General features: G+C 43.7%; 1 protein-coding gene across 10 annotated transcripts in view; it reads left to right on the forward strand.

Annotated features, from left to right (window-relative positions):
- Positions 1–1,367: 1,367 nt before the first annotated feature.
- Arhgef11 (Rho guanine nucleotide exchange factor 11) overlaps positions 1,368–22,778 on the forward strand; it is a 111,784-nt gene continuing 90,373 nt past the window's right edge. For 4 of the 10 annotated variants that reach the window (XM_071618316.1, XM_071618320.1, XM_071618321.1 and 1 more), the window contains exon 1: positions 1,370–2,695. In XM_071618316.1, coding sequence (XP_071474417.1) covers positions 2,664–2,695 — 32 coding nt within the window. In that variant the 5' untranslated portion in view covers positions 1,370–2,663. Of the gene's footprint in view, positions 2,696–22,778 lie in introns of all 10 variants that reach the window. The other 6 variants (XM_071618317.1, XM_071618325.1, XM_071618323.1 and 3 more) reach the window with 3 other exon arrangements.

The raw sequence follows: 22,778 nt of genomic DNA on the forward strand, positions 1-22,778 counted from the left end.
CTCCTAGTTGCAGCAGATCCTTAATTGCTGTTCGTTGGCTTCTTTGCCCCCTTGCTATTTGCATACTCACCGCATCTAACATGGGCTGGGCACTTGGAGCTGAGGAGGTGAGTAGGTAAATTTACATATCCACATGTTCCTAAGAACACCCAGGTAGTGTGGGAGAGAGAGCACATATGCAAACACATCAGTGACTGCCAAGAGTTTTATCTAGGCAAAAAAAGACAAAGTTCACCCGACAGTCCTAACGAACAAGTTCCTTTTTTATTTTTAAACATAATGCGCCAGACCATCTGACTAAAGTCACGTTACTTGGGACAATTCAGAAACTGTGATTCCATGAGAAGGGGGTTATGAGAATAGAACTGTCCAGGAAAGCCTTTTTCCACCGAGTTCAAACTAAGATACCCAAGCGAATCCCAGGGGCAACAGGGAAGGGTCTTCCCTCCAAGTCGGGGGTGGGTGGGGGGTAGAGGCGGAAAGGGCCACAGAAACGGGGTCAACCGCTAAAAGGTGCTTCTGAGAACCAAGAAGGGGGCCCGCGACAAATTCTTTAAAAACATCAGAAGCGAGGCGGTGAGGAGGCGAGCGGAGAGGAGACTGGAGGTGATGCTGGGGGCCGCAGGGTAAAGCCGGGGACTGGGGAGGGGGGCTGGGGAGGGCGGCCCCGCGCGGGCACCGAGGCGGGAGGGACGGGGTAGGAGACAAAGGTAGGGTTCCCGGAGCCTAAGTCGGGGAAAGGGGACGCGGCAGCAGAAGGGGCGGCGCCGCGCGGGGCCGGGCGGGGTCGGACCGGGGTCGCCTGCCGGCCGCGCGGGGCCACACCGCGGATCCGGCCGCGCCGGGCACAGCTAGGCCGCACCGAGGGGCAGGGCCAGCGGCTGCGGGGCGGAGGAGGGGACCACGCGAGGAGCGGCGGCGAGGGGTCGCGGGCGGCGGGACGCGCCGCGAGGCCCGGACTCAGGCGGGGGCGGCGGCCGCGGCCGCGAGAAGGCGTAGTGCGGTCAGCTCCCCGCCCCCGCCTCCGCCTCGGCCGCGGCGGCGTGAGGGAAAGGGCGACGGGCAGCGCGGCGAGGAGGAGGAGCCTGCGGCCCCGCCCCCGCTGGAGCGAGGGAAGGAGAAAGGCTCGCGGCGGAGGAGGAGGGAGCCGAGCGCGGGGAGGGGGCGGCCGGCCGGGCCTGCGCCCGAGCGAGCGGCGAGCCGAGGGGGAAGGGGCCCGGAAGGAGGCGAGCGCGGCCGCGACGCCGGGAGCCGGACGCCCGCTCTCGCCTGCTCTCGCCGGCCTGCCGCCGCCTTCCCAGCCCGCGGCCGAGCCCGAGTCCCGAGCTGCCGCGGAGGCCGGAGCGCGGCGCCCGGCGTGGGGCGAGCGGGCGAGCGGGGCCGGGAGCCCAGGCCCGGCCGGCGGTCCAGCGCGGGGCGCGGTGGGCTAGTGCCCGCGGGAGCCGGCGAGGGGCGAGAGGGAGCCGAGAGGCCGAGCGCGGAGGAGACGGGGTTGCCCGGAGCCGGTGTGGAGGAGGGACCCCTCGGGACGCCATCCACAGTCGCAGGTCCAGACCGAGGATGGTCGGGGGGCAGTTTTTCTGAGCCGGCGACGGAGGAGGGAGAAGGGGGGACGCGAGGAGCCGGAGCCCTGTTCCGCGGAGGCTGAGGCGAGAGGAATTTTCGGAGCCTGGATGTGGAGCAGCCAAACAGCAGAACTAACTCAGGAAATTGTCTCAGAAAAAGGCCGAGCGAGGCTGGGTCTGAGCGTCGGGCTGGGGTAGGTGGAGGAACCTGCAAGTTCAAAGGAGACGGGGAGAGGATAATTTCGGGGATTCTCTCCGGTTGGTGGTCAGTGCTACCATTTTTAAGGTGAAAACCATTGCATTTCAGGTGTTCTGTGATTTTTTTTTTTTTTTTTTTTTTTGGTGCGATTGGTTCCTTTCAGAATTTCAAAACCATCGATGTAAAAGCTTTTTTCTTTTTTAAAGAAAATCTACAGATTTTGGTTCCCAGGGTCGCACTGGATGTGGAAGGAGTGCTGTTGTGTACATACTATTGTATGGTTTTATTTATTTTATTTTTTACTGTGCAAATCAGCTGGAAGATTTTTTTTCAAGTGCCATTTCGGATTTATTCCTCTGTTTTTTCCTCCCTCGAATATATCTGCCGTTGTCATTTTAAGCATTGGAGACCAGAGAATAATTTTTTTTTCCCCTTTGGAGCTTGAGGCTCCCTTGCCAACAGAAGGACAGCTGGGAAAACTGGATTAAAAGGATGGTTTTATCTGTGTTTTGCAGTTCAGACTGATATTTTGAAGGCACATTCTTTCTGTGATTCATTTTTTAGCCCAAAGTGCTAACCTTGAAGAGATTTGCGGTTGGGATTTTGGTTTCTAAGAAGGTCATAGTTTTCCTCTTTTTTCTTTCTTTTTTTATTTTATTTTTTTTTTATTTTTAAGGGGGGGGAGGGGAAAAGGGTCTAAGAAAGGAGACCATGTTCACCGGTAGAAGTAGGATGGAGCTTCAGTTACCAGGATCCTGAGAACTGGAATAAAAAGGATTCCATCTTCAAGTTGGGAGGCCCTCTTCTTACCTTTCTCAGAAATTGCAAGGGATTCAGTCTTGATCAAGACACTGAAGCGACAGGATTCTGGAACCGAACCTTGGAGAAACTGAGAAACCATGAGTGTAAGGTTGCCCCAGAGTTTAGACAGGTGAGTTTGGATTTTTCAACACTTATTAAAGGAAAGATTGGGAGGGGAGGGTGTTGCATTTTGATAAAGGATTATTAAAGAAAAAAAAAAGATTTGGGTGTGCTGTGGGAATTGGTGGGGTAGGGGCATTGGTCTCTGGGGACCGTCAGCCTGTGTGATTATGTATGTGTGTCTGTGGTCAAAAACACCTCCTGGTTCAGTGTCTTTCTAATATAAGCAAGCAGTAAGCAATGAAGCTAAGAGGATGAAAGAAGGAGGACATGCTTTCAGTGGGTTACGATTTTTGCCGGGTTGGAGGCTGAATTTGGGTCCCCAACTTGCCAGCCTCTAGGGGGTAGGAGGCAGGAGCAAGCCTGGTCATGGTGGATGGGGACTGGTGTTAGGTGTTGGAGCTGCTGGGGGAGGGGCTCTGGCAGGGGCGGAAGGCCAGGCTGTTTGGTATGGAATAGTGGGGTTTGGGGATGGGTTGGATCGCATTTCTAGAATGAGGAGGATGTCCTTGGCTCAAATGATGGGATAGAAACACCATTTACAAAAATCACACAGGTCTGGATTGTTACCAGTGGCTGATGTGGCCCCCGGTTGCTTAGGTCACATTAGAATTTTCTCTCCTACAGGCTTAGAGTTTAAATTGAGACTTGTCAATAGCTGATGCTTGAAGTTTAATCTTCCAAGCCGTTCTCAATAAGCTTGACTGAAAAATGGGCCTTCCCTCTGCTTAGAACCAGAACGAGTTGTTTTGAGCCTCTTAGGCCTGATGGGCAGAGGCTCTGGCCCTCAAATTTTAGAGCACATGATATACCTCCCCCTCAAGAGTCAACACCGCATCCTCTGACACTATTAACATTACACTGGGGTTGTAATTCCTTCTTCCAAAGATTTGGTACAACTTTGTAAGGTGTCTGCCTTTTCCCTCCCACCCACCTCTGATTTTTCCCTTGAGAATCTTGCGTGGGTTGGGTGGGGTGTTCTTAGGGGTGGTACATATGTCCTAACCAAATAGATGGGTGGTTGGAGGACTAAACAAGCAAATGAAAGGACTGGACCTGGAAAAAACATCATTGGAGAGATAGGGAAGAATATTTGCGAGGGAGCAATTGTTCTCTCCATGTTCAGTTAACCTTTGGTTATCCATGCTAATAATAATTTCCTTTTGACTGTGGAATGTGGCCTAGAATGCATATAATCTCTCTCTCCCAAACACTAATCTCTGTGTTGCTTTAGAGTCCAGTTTAGAATCATTCAGCAGTCCCCAGACAGGGAACTGACTTTGCTGTGGTGAGGAGGAGGCAAACAACCACAAAGCATTTATGGCTGGTTCAGACCTCCTTCCCTTTCTGTTGGTCTCTTTGTACTTTGACCCTGGGAAAGGGATAACTGAGGCATGGCATGGCAAGGCAAGGAGGGGCACTGGTTTGCAAGGCTGCCCTTCTTCCCTTTTCATCCTCTTGGAGTTGGGAATCAATTTACTTGTCTTTTTAAGATTTGAATGGTAATCTATTTCTGTGAATTCAGGGATGTGAGAAGATGGAAATCCAGGTGTAGAGGAGTGTAAGGAGAGGCAGTGAGGTTCCTGGGTTGATATGAGCCTCCCCCTCTGGGAGTTTGTAAATCTTCACAGCTGCAGATCTCAGGCTCTGTTCACTATGTTATGGTTTCCTGAGTGCTTTCATAGAATGTCTCATTTGAGCCTCACAATGTTCTGTGACAGACAAATCAGAAGGCCTTATTCCTATCTTGTAGAAGGGGAAACTGAAGCCCAAAGAGGATTCCTGGCTTGCCCTGTACCATTTTGCCTGACTTGTGGCAGAATCTGAACTCTAAGCTACATCTTGTGATTCTGAATCCCTGGTTCTTTTCATTGCCTCATCCTGTCTGACTAGGTTTGTAGATACCCTGTAGAATGTGTGAGGCACTGTTTTGCCTTCTAGAGCAATAGAGGAAGGTACTATTTAACAGTTAGGGTATTTCCTTGCTCTTCATACCTGTAATTTCTATAGTTAAAGTACCATTTTCTCCCATGGGCAGGGCTTTCCTTGCCTCCACCCCTGCCAGATTCTCTTCCCCAGGTCCCCTTCGTGTAATCTCCAGCTGGCTGCATTGGATCTTGTTCCATTTTAGTTTTGTTTCATTGGACCTTTTGACATCCCAGGCTCTAGACCCTATGAATTTTTTTTTAAGATTTTTTTTTTAGTTAGACACAATACCCTTTATTTTATTTATTTATTTTTATGTGGTGCTGAGGATCAAACCCAGGGCCTCACACATGCTAAGCAGGTGCTCTGCCACTGAGCCACAACCCCAGTCCTAGACCCTATGAATTCTAAATAACTCAGTCTATACCACTCTGGAGCACTGATTGGAAGGAAGTGATGCAGATTATGGAGTTGGGTTCTGTTCTCTCTTAGTTTATCAGTTTGTTGTGTAGAGTCTTGTGTAAGATGCTGTTGGTGTGTTTTAGAAAATGAAAGCATACAGTTCTTGCTCACAGAGAACATATCAGTAAGTGTGAATTCTTCCATTTCAGGTTGTTTGCAATATTTCATGTGTTAATTTCAGATATAGTCAAAAAGTCAATTAGAGAAGGTTTCCTAGGTGATGTGTATTTCTTGAAGATAAGCCATATGCTGGAGGACCATGTATTTGAAGATAGATTGTGACTTATAGTAACAAAGACTGGAATATTTATTTAGCAGTCTTTTACCTGCCTTCTTTCTGTTGGGTAGTGACTGCTGGCTCCATAGGGAAAAAAAAGTTTTGCAATTAATCTTCATCTTTTAGTGTTAATAAGTTATTACTGAGAGATGAGCTATCGTGTAATTATTTGTGTTTCTTTCAGTTTTTGTCCCTTTCAGTTATTGCCCTTACTATATGTTCTTTTCAGGAGATTCTAAAAACATGTTTGATATTACAGTCAGAGCTTATAATACTGAATTATTTTTATAGGAATGATGATGAGTTTTGCTTAGCCATCTATATCTGTTTGCCTTGTTCCCCTTGGCAAACGTTTTTTGAGATGGCCAAATGGGTTAGGAGTTTGCTTCCATGAAACAGCTTTTCTTTGCAAAAAGTTAGCTCATGTGAGGACCAAACCAGAGAGCATTACACCAAAAGTTAGTTCTTGGTTTGAGCCCTGGCTTTCCCCTTAAACTATGTGACCTTGGGCAAGTCATGACCTCTGCTATCTTCCTCCTGTGTAAAGCCATGGTAGCTCATTATATAAAGTATTTTCAAGTTCCGCAAACACTTTTTTTTTTTTTCTCTCCTATGGTGCTGGGTACTGAACCCAGGACCTTGGATTCTACTACTAGGCAAGTGTACTACCGCTGAGTTTCATCCTCAGCCCTTTTTATTTATTTTGAGACAGAGTCTTGCTACAAGTTGCCCAGCCTGGCCTCAAACTTGCCTCCCAAGCAGTTGGGATTACAGACCTGCTCCACTGCACCCAGCTCACACTTTATACAGTATGCATGTGAGGATTATAATGTTTATTGAATCTTCTCATTGGACTGTTGAAGGGAATCATTCCAGTGAGATAATATATTTCCAGTTGCTTTCTAAACTGTAAAATTCTATTTAAAATTTAGATGGTGAACTCATGGATTTGATTTAGCTTCATGCGCTACTTCTTGAGCTAAGTGGCCCCAAACAAATTAAGGGTGATGAAGAGATCTCTCCATTTGCAGAGTTTAAGCAGAGTGAATAGGCTTTATTATTGCAAAAATGCACAGGGTTAGAACAAGGAACCAGTGGTCATGGTTGGGTGATACTAGAAGATGTGAAAAAAGGAAGGTTATTGACTCCTTCCCAGGAATTTTGATGAATGGGCAAGACTTTCTCTACCTTGACTCACTTAGATGTCTGTTCAGTGATGAGCGTGGAAGATTTTTTTGTTTACTTTCTTTTTTTCTTTCTGTGGTGCTGGTGAACCCAGGACTTCACACATGCTAGGCCGGTGGTGTATCACTGAGCAATACTCCTAGCCCCAGAAAGGATTTGTTTTATTATCTCTGGCCATTTCTTGTTGTGGAATCATATGATTTTCCAAATTCAAAGTAAACCCAGACCCACCAATTGTTCCCTGTCAGAGATCTCTTCCCACCTGGGATTTTGGTCTTTATTGAGCTATGGAACCAATAAATCCCCAGGCATTTAGCTGAACTTCTACCTAGTTTGGAAGATTGGCCTCCCAGAACAGTGATAGGGATCTAGATCTACAAATAGTAAGTCCCTTGAAGTGCTGAGTCTTTTCCAAAATGTACCCTTGTTCCAATCTAGGGGTGTGAGATGAGAGGGGATTTTCAGATGAAACATTTGGTGATTAATCACCATTATGAGCAGGAGCAGGCTAAGCTTAACTTCAGATACTCAAAAACATTGTTCATAAAGCACTCTTTGATTGATGCATTTGTAAAGCTTTTTCAAAGAGTACTGTCAGGCAGAGCCCCTTTCCCCAGTTTAGAAACATAGACAAAAAATAAAAATGACTGTAGGTTATCGAAAATAAAAAAGATTTCACATAGCTTGTGCCCAAATTAGTGGATAGACAAAGGGGTTCTAGAAGCATATAACCTGGGAAAAGAGTCTGGAAATGCTGGAGTTTGGATAGTGTTCCTCACTGCCTTAAAGATCTAGGATTTTGATGTATGTGAAAAGGTTTTGGTAACTTTAAATTCTGTAAATCATAAGATGAGTTGTTTTAATCTGTATTGACTGAATCTGCTTCACATCTTCATAGAAAAATCCACTTTATTCGTTTATTGTTTTTAAAACCTAATTGGAAGATTTATTACATGGCTTGGAAACTTCCCAGTGGCCTGTGCATTCTTCCTTCTTTTCTCAGTGACTATCTTGAGAAAGGCTCCAAGCATAAACCTGCAAGTGGCTCCCAAGGTCACTTCCTCGCCCTTTGGGGTAAGCAAGACTAAAGAAGTTGCTAATTCTGGTCAAAGAGAAAGACTCCTGAAAAGCCATGTTAGAGTTCCTGTGAGAGGAAGTTTGGAGTTTGAGGAAGAATTCTGGCATTGAGTTAACAAGTCAGGGGCCGACTACATAAATGACCTTGGAAAGTTGCTTACCTGTTCTGATTGGAGTTTTCTTCTCTCAAAAAATGAGTGAGTGGGGCTAGCCAGGCTCTACGGTTTGTTTCTTTCTAGTTCTTGCGTTTTTTGAGCCTCTGAAAACAGAATGCTTGTGTCCTTTTGGTGAGCCAGGACTCTTTTCCTGGAATCATTATCTGGCCTTCCTGAAAACCAGAGAAAATGAAAGTTTGAGAAGACCAGGGCGACAGCTGCCTGATGAAAGGAAGAGGAAACTGGAAGAATAGGGGTGTGGAAACTTGGCCTGCGGGCTGGGGGGTGGGTGACTGGGAAGTCTGTGGCTCCTAACAGAATTGGAGCAGGATTCGGAAGGTATTTTTTAGGTCTAGAAGAACACCCAGGTTTATAGTGCTAAAACAATTGGATAGGTTTGAGAGGGAAAATGGCAGGAGTCTGGTAGGACCTCAAGGAATTACCTAGTTGATTCTAAATAGGGTGTGGGTTGTTTTTGTTTTGTTTTGTTGTTGTTGTTTGTTTTTGGTTCTGGGGAGTGAACCCAGGGATGTTCTACCACTGAGCTACATCCTCAGCCCATTTTATTTTGTTTAACACAGGATCTCACCAAGTTGCTCAGGCTGGCTCAAACTTGCAATCCTCCTGCCTCAGCCTCCCAAGTAGCTGGAATTATAGGCAGGTGCAGCTGCATCAACTATAGGGTGTGTCTTGAGCTAGTAAAAACAGGTTGGGGTCTCTCCCATTTTTTGTGTCTCAATGGAAGGTGGTTCTGTGAGTTCAACAGTTCTAAGTCCTTTTGGATACTAGACTTTTCCTACATTTTTTTTTCCGTTTTATTTATTTATTTATTTATTTATTATTATTATTATTATTATTATTTTTTTTTTTTTTTTGGTGGTGGTGCTGGGGATTGAACCCAGGGCCTTATGCATGCAAGGCAAGCACTCTACCAACTGAGTCATATCCCCGACCTCGTTTTATTTTTAAACAGACTCTGGGGATTGAACCCAGAGTCTCGTACTCTACCACTGAGCTACATCCCAAGTTCATATTTTAAAAATATATATATTTTAAGATGATCTAAATTGCAAAGGCTGGTCTTGAACATGATTGTGAATCTCCTACCTCAGGTGCCCCAACCCACTGTGTGAACTGAGATTATAGGAGTGTGCTACCAACCCCAGCCCTTTGCTACAATTTAAAGCCAATTTATTGTCTTACTTCTGACTTCAGTGGGGACCCTAAAGTCATTAGTATTGCTCTCTTTGTTGACTTCTTCGAGATTTTCCTCTCATTAAAGAACAGCAAACTAACATATAAATGTATGAGAAAAGGATAGGGCAGAGGGGTTAGAGGGGGAAGGAATGGGGCATGGGATTATTAATGATGGTGGAATGTGATGATCATTATTTTCCAAAGTACAGGTATGAAGACATGAATTGGTGTGAATATACTGTGTATACAACCAGAGATATGAAAACTTGTGCTCTATATGTGTGATAAGAATTGTAATGCATTCTGCTGTCATATATAAATAAAAAAAATTTTTAAAAAGAAGCAAAACAAAAATGTATGAGAAAGGGGCTTTGAAAAAATTGGAATAATGTGGGCTGGGCTGTGCTCAGTGGTAGTGTACTTGCCTGGCATGTGTGAGGTATTAGGTTCGATTCTTAGCACCACATATAAATAAATAAAATAAGGGTCTATCAACAACTAAAAAATATATTTTAAAAAATTAGAATAATGTCATTTCAGCATCTTTTTTTTTCTTTCTTTTCTTTTTTTAAAATATTTTTTAGTAGTTGATGGACCTTTATTTATTTGTATATGGTGCTGAGAATCGAACCCAGTGCGTCACACATGCTAAACAAGCGCGTTACCACTGAGCCACAACCCCAGGCCCCCCCCCCCTTTTTTTTTGATACTAGGGATTGAACTCAGGGGCACTCAACCACTGAGCCACATCCCCAGCCCTATAGCCCTATTTTGTATTTTATTTAGAGACAGAGTCTCTCTGAGTTGCTAAATTCCTCACCATTGCTGAGGCTGGCCTTGAACTCGCAATCCTCCTGCCTCATTCTCCCAAGCCACTGGGATTACAGGCGTGCACCACTACGCCAGGCTCATTTCAGCATCTTGATTCCCTGCCCTTGTTTCTTTCTCTTCAGTATTTTTGGAACAACTCCTACAGAATGGTATGGTGGGATCTATAGTCAAGGTCATGGCCTGGCCTCAGATCACATAGGGAACCAATCTAGCAGCCTTCCAAGTGGTAACCTAAGATCGGTGGCACTTGGCAGTCACTTGATTGGACTGCAAATATTTATCAAAGGGCTCCAGGCTCGGCTCAGTTCTTGGTGTTCTGGTAGATAATATTCAAGAATGTGGAGCATACATTCTTGGGAAGACACAAAACAGTAAAAAACAACAACAACAAAAAACCCATAATTGCTAAATCTTTATTTATACCAGAAAGGTACCTTTAGAGAAGAGTGGAAGATTGATGCCGATAAGAGTAGCCAAGGGAGGGGTAGTTAGAAATTGTTTGGTGGAAGGGGCAGAAGGCATGAGGAAAGCTTCTGGGGTAGAACAAGTATGGTGTGGCCTGCTTATGGTGAGATTGTTGGTCTTTGCAGACAGAGAGAAATTAGGTTGACAAGTGGGCAGGATAGAGAATAAAGGTGTACCGGTACTTTATTTACGTGGTGGAGAAAAGGGAGTCAGTGATAATTCACGTATTATATGGTAATAGGAAACAGTGTTTAAGGACAGAATTGTGATGTTGATAGATGGGCTGAAAAAGCACAGGGTCAGGAAGGCCATCCAGGAGTTTTTGTAGCAAAAGATGAAGATTCTGGATCAGAGTGGTTATGATGGGAACAAAGAGGAAAGGCAGGATTCAGGAGACATTTTGGTAGGAGAATCAGTAAGATATGTTAGAACCAAATTACATTTGATTCCCACAGTTTTTGAGACTTGTGGAATAGAGAAGGGTAGTGCTGTTGACAGACTAGAACCTTCGTTACTGTCACTTTGTCTCCCACCGATACCCAGCAATTCACTGAATATGGTGCATTAAATACTACTTATCTCATAGAGACTCTTAGGTTAGGCTGTTTCCACCACAGAGCTTTAGAGTTCTTCAGTGCAGAGAGGGAAAGGAGAGTCATTCCAGGAGATTCTTAGGAAATTGGATCACAGTTTGAGGAGATTAGTATGTATTTGGTGAATCTTGATTTATCCTACCAAACTCTAGGGACGTAGAAACCAATCTAGTAAGCCAGGAGGCTAAGGCAGGAGGATCACAATTTTGAGGCCAGCCTGGGCAACTTAGACACTGCCTCAAAGTTTAAAAAATACAAAGCACTGAAGATATAGCTCAATGGTAGAGAGCCCCTGGTTCAATCACCAGTATCACAAAAGGGAAAAAAACTATCCTAGTAGTATAAGATATCATTGTGTGAGCCCCCACTCAGCCACTAACTAGCTGTGTGACCAGGATGATTTGTGTAAAAACATTTTGTGAATTCTATAGTGCCAAACATATGGTGAGTGTTGTTAAGGCATTTGGTTTGGCAGGGACCCCAGATTGGCCTGAACTCTCCTCAGCTGTCACTGAAAGACCCATGCTTGGGTTACCCGCAGTCCTGTGCTGCTTCTCAGCTGAGGACTGACAGCCAGGCTCTGGGAACCTAATGAACAAACACAGAACAGTAGTTAAAAATTAGGTGCCTAAGATCTCAGCCCAGGCACATCCTGTTTTGCTTGAAACCTACAGTGGCTTTCCTTTCTAGCCCCAGATCCCCAGCTTGGGATTCATGACTTTCATGGTTTCTGATTTTCTTCAGTTCAGCCTACAGCCTCACTAATGTCAGGTCCTATTGCTGTTTCCTACCATCCTCCTCCACCGAGACTAACCTTCCTTCTGGGCCCACATCACTCCTTCCCCACCTTTGTGTCAGTATTCTCTGCTTCCCCCCAACCCCGCCAGTCTCATTTTCCTTCAAGGAAACCTTTTCTGGTTAACACCATCAAACCCTACACGTTTTTATTATTCAGCCTTCCTTTTGTACATACCTGTGCCAATTCTATTCTATTCTCTTTTATTTATATAACAATTTTTTATAAAAATTCCAGAATACTACCTAGCACATTGTGGACTGTTACAAGTAAATGGTGGTGCCGTCCCATTCTTCACGTGTTTCGTGTTGGCTGTTGTATCTTGTCCTATCTTGTCTCGTCACTTTTCTGAGTTGTCCTCCTGCCTGAGTTACCTTCAGGCGGGCTCTTCTCTTCACACAGGTATGCTGTCTCCTGCCTTAAGCTGTGGCTTACTCTGGATATTACTGATGCCCTCCATGCCTGGTCAAGGGCTTTTAAGAAAGCAGCTCTAGGCACTGCTGCCAGGAACTGAAACCAAGAACTCCTTTTGTCTTCATTGGGTGCTTGGTCTTGGGCGCTTGCTGTTTCTTCCAGGGACAGAGCAGCCTTGTAGGGTTGTTGCTTTCAGCTCCTCAGAATTCTGGGGATTTCCCCATTGGCGGCTTGGTTTCCGGGCTGCCTTTTCCTGTGGGGGTCTGAGGGCACAGGGCCCACCCTGCTATTGTCCTGCCTGCCCCAGGCTGGCCCCATTCATTTCCCAGAGTAGGGCCCTCAGAAGCTTCCCTCCAAGAGACTGCTCCCACAGAGAAAGGCCACTGTTGTTCTGCAGGGAGGTGACTAGAGAGAGTGTAGTGAATAGCTGTGTGAATGGGACCTTGTATGAGGCTAGAACCACAGACCCTCTTCTCAGAACACTAGGGACACAGGGAAAACTACTAGGGTTTCAGTACCTTTACAGAAGCAGGGTTTCAGGTTTAGGAACATTCTGGCTTTCCCTCAAATAAGAAGGTTGATCCACTTAACAAATCTTCACATGACAGGGTGATGCTTGGGAGTCAATGCAAATTTGGTATACACCATGCTCCCAGGGAGCTTCTGGTTCTGTTGGGAGTAAGTAGGAATTAGTTGATTGCACCCAAACTTTATTCCTGTGATATCCGTTGAATGCATGGGAGGGACAGCTAAAGAAGATCTCCTGGAGGAAGGAGCCTTCAAATTGAGATAAAAGAATGAGAGCCAGGCAGGAAAGAGGGAAAGTCCAGGCAGAGGGATCAATATTGCAGAAAGAAGGCTGAAGACAAGAAAGAGCATGGTGTTATGGGAATTCAAAGTAGTCATGATCTATTGTGAGACCACAGAACAATTAATTGAATGAAACTAGAGAATAAGTAGGGGCCAAGGCTTGAAGACCATGTGGTCCTCTGTGTTAGAAGTTTGGGATTTGATCCTGAGGGCATTGCAAGACCACCATGAGATTTTAAGTAGGGTAACATGGTCAGATAAACTCTTACAAAAACATGATCACCTGGCTATAATGTAAAGATTGGATTAAAAGAGTAGAGAGAGGGAAGATGGGAGACTGGGTAAGACAAGAGTGTGGCGTTTCTACAGAAGTGACCTTAGAGATGGAGAAACATGAGAAATTAGAGTAAGTGGTTGATTATATGGGGAGAAAGGAATGAGGGAAGTGTGGAAAAAGGATGACCCTTATTTGTGGCTTTGGGTACTGGGTAGTAGTATTTAGTGAAAGAGAATTGCAAAGGAGGAACATGATTGGGGTGGGGGCAACAGGTCAGCATCCCTTTTGAACATGTTGATGGAAGTACTTGTGGGGATCCAGGCAACTGGGTACAGGTCAGGAAATCAGAGGGCATTGTGGGATAGAGGTTCACATTGGCAAGTCATCAACATCTGGACAGAGCAGTCAAAGCATAAGTCCAGCGCAGGTGTAGAACAAGAAGAGGGTGATGGACAGAACACTGAGGGGCAGCACATTTATTGGTGAGGAAAAGGAGCCCACAGAAAGACTGGCAGAGAACGATAGAGAAACAGAATGAGCCAGGACAGTGTGGAATCTCAAAAGTGAAGGGAGGGAGTATATAGGAGTGTCAGATAATCCCGAGAAGTCAAGGACAAAAAGGACAGAGATGTCTGCATTTAGTAATTAAGTGGATGTTCATGGCCTCAGTGATTTCTGGGCAGTGGCGGAGGGAGGGCAGGAACCAGTTTATGGTGGGTCACGGTGGGAAAAGGAGGTCAGGAAGTGATTCTGTTGGGAGACAAAATTAAGCAGGAATTATGTGGTAGCAGCACCCAAACTTTACCACTGTGATATCAGTTGAAAGCACATTGGAGGGACAACTAAAGAAGATCTCCTGGAGGAAGGAGCCTTCAATTTGAGATTAAAAAAAAGAGAGAGAGCCAGGCAGGAGAGAGGGAAAGTCCAGGCAGAGGGAACAGTACATACATAAGACATGGTATGTGATGACTTCTCAGTGAATCTCAAGTGTCTCACACCCTGGCATGTGGAGATCTGTTAAGTGCATTAGCCGCCTTTTTTTTTTTTTTTTTTTTTTTGTAAATGGATACAATACCTTTATTTTGTTTATTTATTTTTATGTGGTGTGAGAATCAAACCCAGTGCCTCACAGGTGTGAGGCAAGCACTCTACTGCTGAGCCATAACCCCAGCCCCTGGATTAGCCCTCTTGATTGAGAGACAGCCTGTCTGAATGTTTCTAAACCTGAATAGACAATCTAGTCAATTTTTTTATGAAGTTTGGTCAGAAGGAAGGAAAAAATAAATACAGCTCCTAGTTCCTGTCTTATGACTTGAGTTTATTTTTTTCAAGATAGATCTTTTTTTTCAAGGTAGGTCAAGGGTTCTCAATCTTTAGCATATATCAGAATCAACTGGAAAGCTCTTCAAAATACAAATTGCTGTACCCTATCCCCTGAAATTCTGACTCAGTAAATTTGTATTGAAGTCCTGATCCAAGAATTAACTTTTTTTAATACTAGGGATTGAACTCAGGGGCACTCAACCACTGAGCCACATCCCCAGCCCTATTTTATATTTTGTTTAGAGACAGGGTCTCCTGAAGTTGCTTAGTGCCTCCCTGTTGCTGAAGCTGGCTTTGAACTTGCGATCCTCCTGTTTCAGCCTCACGAGCCACTGAGATTACAGGGGAGCTGCTGGAATTACAGGCCTGTGCCACTGCGCCCAACCCAAGAATATATATATATATATATATATTTTTTTTTTTTTTTTTTTTTTTTTTTTTTTTGGTGGTGCTGGGGATTGAACCCAGGGCCTTAGTGCATGCAGGGCAAGCACTCTACCAACTGAGCTACGTCCCCAGCCCAAGAATTAACATCTTTAACAACTTCCTCATGATACTGCCTCTTGATAGCTGTGCTCTTAATTAGCTTTTGTGTTCTTGTAATGGAACTTTTGTGGTTAACTGCCTATTCCAATACTAAGTTATCAGTGGTTCCATTCCTTGTTATGAATTTCTTCTGTGGATTGTTAAAACTCTATCCTTAATGCTTTATCTCCTGCCTGCTACACAGTAGTAGACATCCCTTAAATTGAACAATGTAAGGTAACAGAAACATAATTTCTGGGCTCCTTATCTGTGAAACCTTGCTTAACTCTTTTCATATAATTTTTTGTAATTTCAAAGTTAAGCCCCCAAAAAGGTCAAAAAGTAAATCTTAGGGAAACATCGAAGCTTCTAGTAAGTGTCAGAATATATAAAATTTTAGTGGTTCAGTTTTGGATTAAATGAGAGAATAAATTTCCTAAATGATTCCCCAAACTGATCCTAGGTTCTGAATTTTGCAATGGGAAGGGTCTTTAGAACATCATTAATTCCTCTTAGACTGTTGTTGGTAAGAGTTCTTAAAAGTGTGGTTCCTGCACTAAGAGAGCTTGTTTCTGAGCATACTTCCACAGAGTGGCCTGTTGTTCTTCCTTTGCAGTAGCCCACACCACCACTGGCAACTTTAGCTTCAGGGGGTGGCAGTAGGAGCCCCAGGCTGCTCTGGGGTTCTTATTCTAGGGTCTTTGTCACTTCCCTTGAAATTGGGTTTAGAGACCACACAGCTGGGGTTTTCAAGAGTGCCTGACCTTGAGTCTCTCCCTCTTCTGCTTTTTTTTTTTTTTTTTTTTTTGCCTGTGAATCATGGGTTGTTTATCATGATTTCCAGAAATCCCCCTAGGTTCTTCGTACTGTGAGTCTGAGCAAGATATTGGTATAGGTCAGAGTTAATGGCAGGTACAGGACAAAGCCTGGAGTTCCTGTGCAAGGGAGTTTCTTAAAACACCACTTCATGCTTTAAGACCATTTAATTAAGACTCAGAAGAAATCATAGTTTTCTTAGTTCAGCCCAGCCTAGCACTATTAGCTACACTTCTGCTCATGCCTGGATATATATCCTTTAGTTCTGAACTTGAGATCTAGCAGGTTGGGAAATGACTGAACAAGACGTGGGGAGAGACCACTCCCTTATTTAAAATCTTTCCCAAGATTCTATACTTCCCAAGCCAAGTGCAGTGGCCCATTCCTGTAATCCCAGAAGGCTGAGTCAGGAGCATCACAAATTCGAAGCCAGTCTGAGCAACTTAGTGAGACCCTGACTCAAAAAATAAAAAGGGCTGCGAATGTAGCTTAGTGGTAGAGCATCCCTGGGTTCAATCCCTAGTACTGTTTAAAAAAAAGAAAAATCCTACTTCTCATTTGTTGGTCTGGTTTATGGGAATTTTTAAAATTTATTTAGCACATTTATTAAATATTAGGCAGTATTGTAGGCACTAGGAATACACTGGAACTTGTGTTCTATCTGGAACAAGACAGATTAAAAAGTAAATATAAAGCCTTATTAGTTATGATCAAAAAAGCATAAGACCTGGTTTACAACTGCTATGACAGGCTGGAGGGGAGATATGACAGGATTCAGGGAAAGAGTAGAGTCAAGAGAAGTCAGTTTTTAACTCATTAAGTCCCAAGTTTTCAATTCTGTGAATATTTTAATGAAATTGACACAGATGCATCAAATGTGTTGGAATTCATAATCTAGAGTTTATGTATCCTTTATTATTATCAAGAACAGGGCTATAGATTGTCTTACAAATAGGACACTGAGACAATATCCCTTACACATATAAGCCATCATATAAATAGGACATTGGGCAAATGTGATATCTGGGATGCTGGGACAGGACGGATTAGGTAGGGGAGGACATGACTGGGAAAGAAGGATGGGAGCTCTGAACCAGGATCAGAGCAGGGTCCTGACGGGCTCCTCCTACTCCTACAGGACACTGTGTAGTTGGTAAAGTAGTTTTTATTGTTCATAATCTCACTGGGCAAGGATTTTCAGTCCTGTTTTATAGATGGGGAAACAAGATTGTGGGAACATCAATGACTTGCCTAAGATCTATAAACTAAAAATGATGGAGTTGGGAATTTGAAAAATATTTGTGCCCACTGAGCCCTAGCCTGGTGTGGTTTCCACATTCCTATACCACTGGCAGGGCAGTGGCAAAATGTGTCGGTTGTGAGTGAGCTACATGTCCATTTGTTCATCAGTAGTGAAGGTGACCCCCAGGAAAGAGACAGGTAAGCCAAGAATCAAATCTCTTTTGAGTTTTTTTGTCACTTCCTAATAAAATCACCTTGTCCAAGGTCCCTTTAGAACCTGAGGTTTGCGTTCACTCTCCAAGAAGAAGAAAACTCTTTTTGTCTCCTGGTTGGTTAATGATGGGGAAAGAGTAGCACTCTGGGACCTGGTGAGTTTCAGTGAGGTTGGGAAAAATAAAATCTCAGAATCAAAGTGACTTAGTGCTTTACCACAAAGCAGTATGGCATCTTTAAGTTGTGCAGCGGCCTTGTCTTTGTGTATAGTACACTGTAGTGCCTGATACTAGACAGGAAATAGATATTTCATTGATAAAATGTATACTTGTATTTTGTTTTTGTACTGGGGATTAAACCCAGGGCTACTTTACTCACTGAGCTACATCCATCCCCCTAGCCCTTTTTTGTTTGTTTGTTATTTTGAGACAGGCTCTCCCTAAATTGCTGAGCCTGGTCTGGAACATGGATCCTCCTGTGTCAGCTTCCCAAATCACTGGGATTATAGGCATGCACCACCACACTCAACTGGATACCAGTTTTTAGTTAACAGCTTTATCAAGATATAATTCATATATCATAAAATTCACCACTTCAGCACACAGTTCATTGTTTCTTAGTATATTCCAAGTTGTGTAACCATCACCACCTTTTAATTCCAGAACATTTTAAATACCTCTCCAACAAACTTGGGGCCCACTAACGGTTACTTTGTATTGTCCTCTCTCCCAAACCCCTGAAAACCACTAAATCTATATTCTATCTCTATGGGTTTGCCTACCCTGGATATTTCATATACATGGAATCATGCAATATGTGTCTTTTATGTTTGGCTTTCTTAGCATATTTTTTTTAGAGAGAGAGAGAGAATTTTTTAATATTTATTTTTATTTTTTTAGTTTTCGGTGGACACAACATCTTTGTTTGTATGTGGTGCTGAGGATCGAACCCAAGCCGCATGCCTGTCAGGCGAGCGCGCTACTGCTTGAGCCACATCCCCAGCCCCTCTTAGCATATTTTAACGATTCAACCATGTATATAAGTAGCATGTATAAGTACTTTTATGGTCCATTGTATGGATATACCATCTTTTGTTTATCCATTCATCAGTTGATGGACATTTAGGTTGTTTCCACTTTTTGGCTATTAATATGACTTTGAACATTTGAGTACAATTGTTTGCATACACAGATGTTCAAAGCCACATTAACAATACTTGTTGTCTTTCTTCTGTTTTGTCATTTTGTCTTTCTTTTGAGTTGGGGTCTATGTATGTTATCCAGACTGGCATCGAACTCCTGACCTCAAATGACCCTTCATCATCCTCCAGAGAAGCGGAGACTACAGGCATGTGTGCCCAACTCTTAACTTTTTTTGATTATAGCCATTCTAGTAGGTGTGAAGTGATATCTCTTGTGGTCTGGTTTGCACTTCCTTAATAAGACAAAAACGTTGTGCATCTCTTTATGTGTTTACTGCTATTTACATATCTTCTTTGGAGAAATGTCTGTTCAGGTCTTTTGCCTCCTTTTTATGTGGATTAGTTGTGTTTTTATTGTTGAGGAATGGATGCAGTTGTAAGGAAGTTATTTAACCTTTATTGGCCTCCAGTTCATCAGTCATAAAGTAGGAAAGTTAGATTTGATCTCTGAGATCCATCCTACTCGGATTACTTAATTTATGGTATTTTTGTAACTTCTTTTAGGTTATACTCACCACTGTGTTGCAGAAGTTGTTAGGAGTATGACTTTTGTGTTACATTGACTTAGGTTTCCTCTTATTTAATCCTTCTAAGCATGTTTCTCCCTTTAGAAAATGAAAAAAAGTAGTGTTTCTTTCATTGGGTTCTTCTGAAAATTAAGTAAAAGTAATGCATGCAAATTGACATAGTTAAAAATTCAGTAAATGTCAGCTATTATTCTGACATGATTACCTCATATCTCGTAGTGTCCAGTTGAAACAGCTGGTTCCTCATCCCATGGAAGTGACTTATCTGTCCTGATCTCGGAGGCTTTGCACAGATCAGTATTATTCATACTATCAATTGTTGCATGACAAACTGCCCCAAAGAGGGACTTAGCATTTAATACCAATCTCCTCTCCAATTCTGGGGTTGATTGGGCTGAGCTAAGCAGTTGCTTTCTATTGGACTCTTTCCTGGAGTTCCTGGTCCAGGGCTGGGCTTCAAATAGTGCTTCCCTCTGACACCTTTGCTGGGAGGAGGTTTGTCAGGGGCTTGAGACACCTGGAGCTCCTCAGGTACCTCTCTTTCTCCACACCTATTTCTGTGAAGTCTTCAGATTACCTTCTACATGGTGGCCTAGAGTAGCTGGACTTCTAGAGCAAGCCTTCTAGGACATTTGCAGAGGTGAGGAGCTATTCTCCAGAGTCTGTCACTCCAGGGGGCCACAGGTCTGCTGAAGGTCAGGGAGGAATGGGGAATAACAAGGCTCTGGAAGAGTGTTAGGGTGGGAAATGTTACAGTGGTCACATTTGGAGAATTCGGTTTTCCCATCTTTCCCCCACAGGTCCCTGTTGATCTTGGTATGACATCTGTATCTATTCTTGTGCCTCTCTTGTCTACAAATACTCAGGGTAGCTATATCTGGGCTCTGTACTCTTTAGGTAGTATCAACCAGCTGCTTGAAATGGTTTACCAAAATCTCCAGTCAAGGTTTTTTAAATAACTTTAATCTGCTAGTGTTCAAATGTTGACTGGTTCTTTTTTGGTTAAAAGTTCTTGCAGGTTTTTAAACTGACAAACCCCTAATCCTAGTCTATCCTGCACTTTGGGGAAGCCCAATACCACCCCTTTGTTTTCCCACATGGCATTATATTTAGCCATAAAAACTTACAGAAAGGCCAGTAAGGAGAGATCCATATTAACAATTAGCATTTGTCCAGAACCATACTGATTTTGTAAAGTGCTTTAATAACCCTTCTGATAAATGGCTGTTGGAATTATTATTCTCACTGGGGTCGGTGCACAGGCCTGTAATCCCAGTGATTCAGGAGGCTAAGGCAGGAGGATTGCAAATTGGAGGGCAACCCCAGCAATTTAGCAAGACCCTGTCTCAAAATAAAAAGGGCTGGGTATATAGCTCAGTAGTAAAGTACCCCTGGATTAAATCCCCAATACCACCCTCTCTTACCCACCAAAAACCCTAAAAAAACCAACTGGAAGTATTCTGTGTTATAGATGAGAAAAACATGGGTGTTGAGCCTTTGTACCACATAAAGTGAAGTCGGTGCTCTATTAATCCCTATTTGAGGAAAGTATCTGATTTGGCCTCCAGATTGGCACCCAGAACTCCAAAGAGCCTCACGTACTAAGTTCAAAAGTCACCCTTTACCTTCCAGTCCTGGTTGAAAAAACTGAACTCAGATGAAATTTCTAGCCTTTGCCTTTCTGTAACAGTGATCGTGGTGATCTGGGACTCTGAGCATTGTTTCCTTCCATGGTCTTGCTTTGATTATTTACAGCCGAGATTGTGTTGCTTGGGAGCCCTTTGAGCTTAGTTACTTAAAGTACACTCCTAATAATAGAAATTGTGTGTGTGTGTGTGTGTGTGTGTGTGTTCATGCGTGCGTGCACGCGCATTCCAGGAGGAGGGTCTGAGAACTAGTGCTTAGTAGGTTAGGAAGCACAACTAGAGAAAAGAATCTCCCTTCGTGGTAACTTTAAGTTCTCTTTTCTTCAAGAGAAGAGTAGAGGCAGATGCAGAGCTGATGCTGTCTGCATCTGATGTTGCTGGTGATCTGCCACTGCCTCCAGATTGACACTTATGTCACCAGCAGCTGTTCATTGATTGTCCGTTCCTTCCATTTCCTGTCCTGGTGATCAAACACTCCTTGAGTTTTATTGGGATGCTGTTGCTCCAAAACCAGGCAAAGGAGTCAGGTGTGGTGGTACCCGCCTATAATTCTAGTTACTCAGGAGGTTGAGGAAGAGCAATTGCAAGTTCAAGGCCAGCCTGGACAATTTAGTTAAGATCCTGTCTCAAAATAAAAAAAAATTTAAAAAAAGGACTGTACATGTAATTCAGTGTGTTACACTTGCCTAGTGTGTGTGAATTCCTTGGTTTAATCACCAGCACCACAAAAATAAGTGAATAAATAAATAAATAGAAAAGAAACAGACAGAGGGTTAAGAATCCATTTAATACATTGATTGTTGCAGGCCCAAGCATTACACAGTGCTTGTGTTCTTCAGCTGCTGTCTTTCATCCTCACCACATACTTGTGAAGGAGAGCCTGGGGATGTTGAGTGAGGCCCTTCTCTTTAGGTAACTTAGTTTTCCTTTCCTACTCTCCTTACTGTGTGTGGGTTCCCCCAGGACCCAGTTTTGACAGCTCTTTCTGTCTTTTGGAATTGCCCATCTCCTGATACAACTTAGCTATCTTCCCTCCAGTAAACAGAATGCCTTCCCTCCTTGGCAGTAATGAGCAGGGAGCCCTCTCATCTGTGTGGCTGCCCAGGCTGTCTTTATCCATCTCCAGGAGAGCCTTTTCTATAAAAGCTACAAGATTAGGAAATAAATTGGCTAGGGCAGAAAGATGACCAACTCTGAGGCTAGGAACCCACAGGTTCAGGATGTGGGGGGTGATGAGGAGGGAAGGATGAGGCAGCTAGTTGGCAGCACTCCTGTTCTACTGGAGTCTGAGGTCCTCCCTCCCTCCCAGCCAGACTCACACGCCATCCCATCTCATCAGCCACCCTCTGCTTCAGCATCTGCTCCTGCTTCTGTGTTGGGTGCTCCTGGCTCCTCTGCATGCCTTGGGGAAGATAGGAGACCTCTCATCCCTGCATTGAGGGTACTTGGAGGCTGCTGGCACCTTCAGACAGTTTGATGCTTTACTGAAGGGCAGAGCGAAGGCACTCAGCCAGCAGTCAGTTTGGTAGAGATAAGGAATCTTCCCTTCTTTCTAATTTACTTTCAAGTCTTATTGACTTCAACAAGAAGTGTTTACTGATCCCAAGTTGATGTGCTAACACTAGGCTAGATGTTGTGGGAACTTAATATTCATAAGCATGTATTTAACCCAAGCCATGTATTTAAAAAAAAAACATGAAAGGAATAGTCTTGAACGTCTAACACTTTTAAAAGGTGTGTCTGTCTGACAAACCTTTTAAAAGTTTTCTCCACTATTTAGAAATAGACTTGATTCAAGAGAAGAGAGTACTATAAATGATTTTAGTAATCTAGACAAGAGATGCTGGGCCTAATTACTGAGTTAAAATCCTTCATTTCGACTGTGGCACAGAAACAAACTTCCTTCACTATGGAAAAGGATAGGTTTCTGTTTCCTTCCCGCATATATTTTATCTTTGATATCTTTATTGGTTGAAGATGAAAAGGAGATTATTACAAATGTACCCAAAGGTCAAGAAGTACATTAAATCTAAACTACACAGCAGACTGGGTGCCTCCCATGCCTGTAGACAAAGTTTTTTGAGGATTAGTGAATTGGCTGATTTAATTACTACTTCATCGAACCTTCATGACTT

The sequence above is a fragment of the Marmota flaviventris genome, chromosome 10 (assembly GCF_047511675.1).
Source record: "Marmota flaviventris isolate mMarFla1 chromosome 10, mMarFla1.hap1, whole genome shotgun sequence".
NCBI lineage: Eukaryota > Metazoa > Chordata > Mammalia > Rodentia > Sciuridae > Marmota > Marmota flaviventris.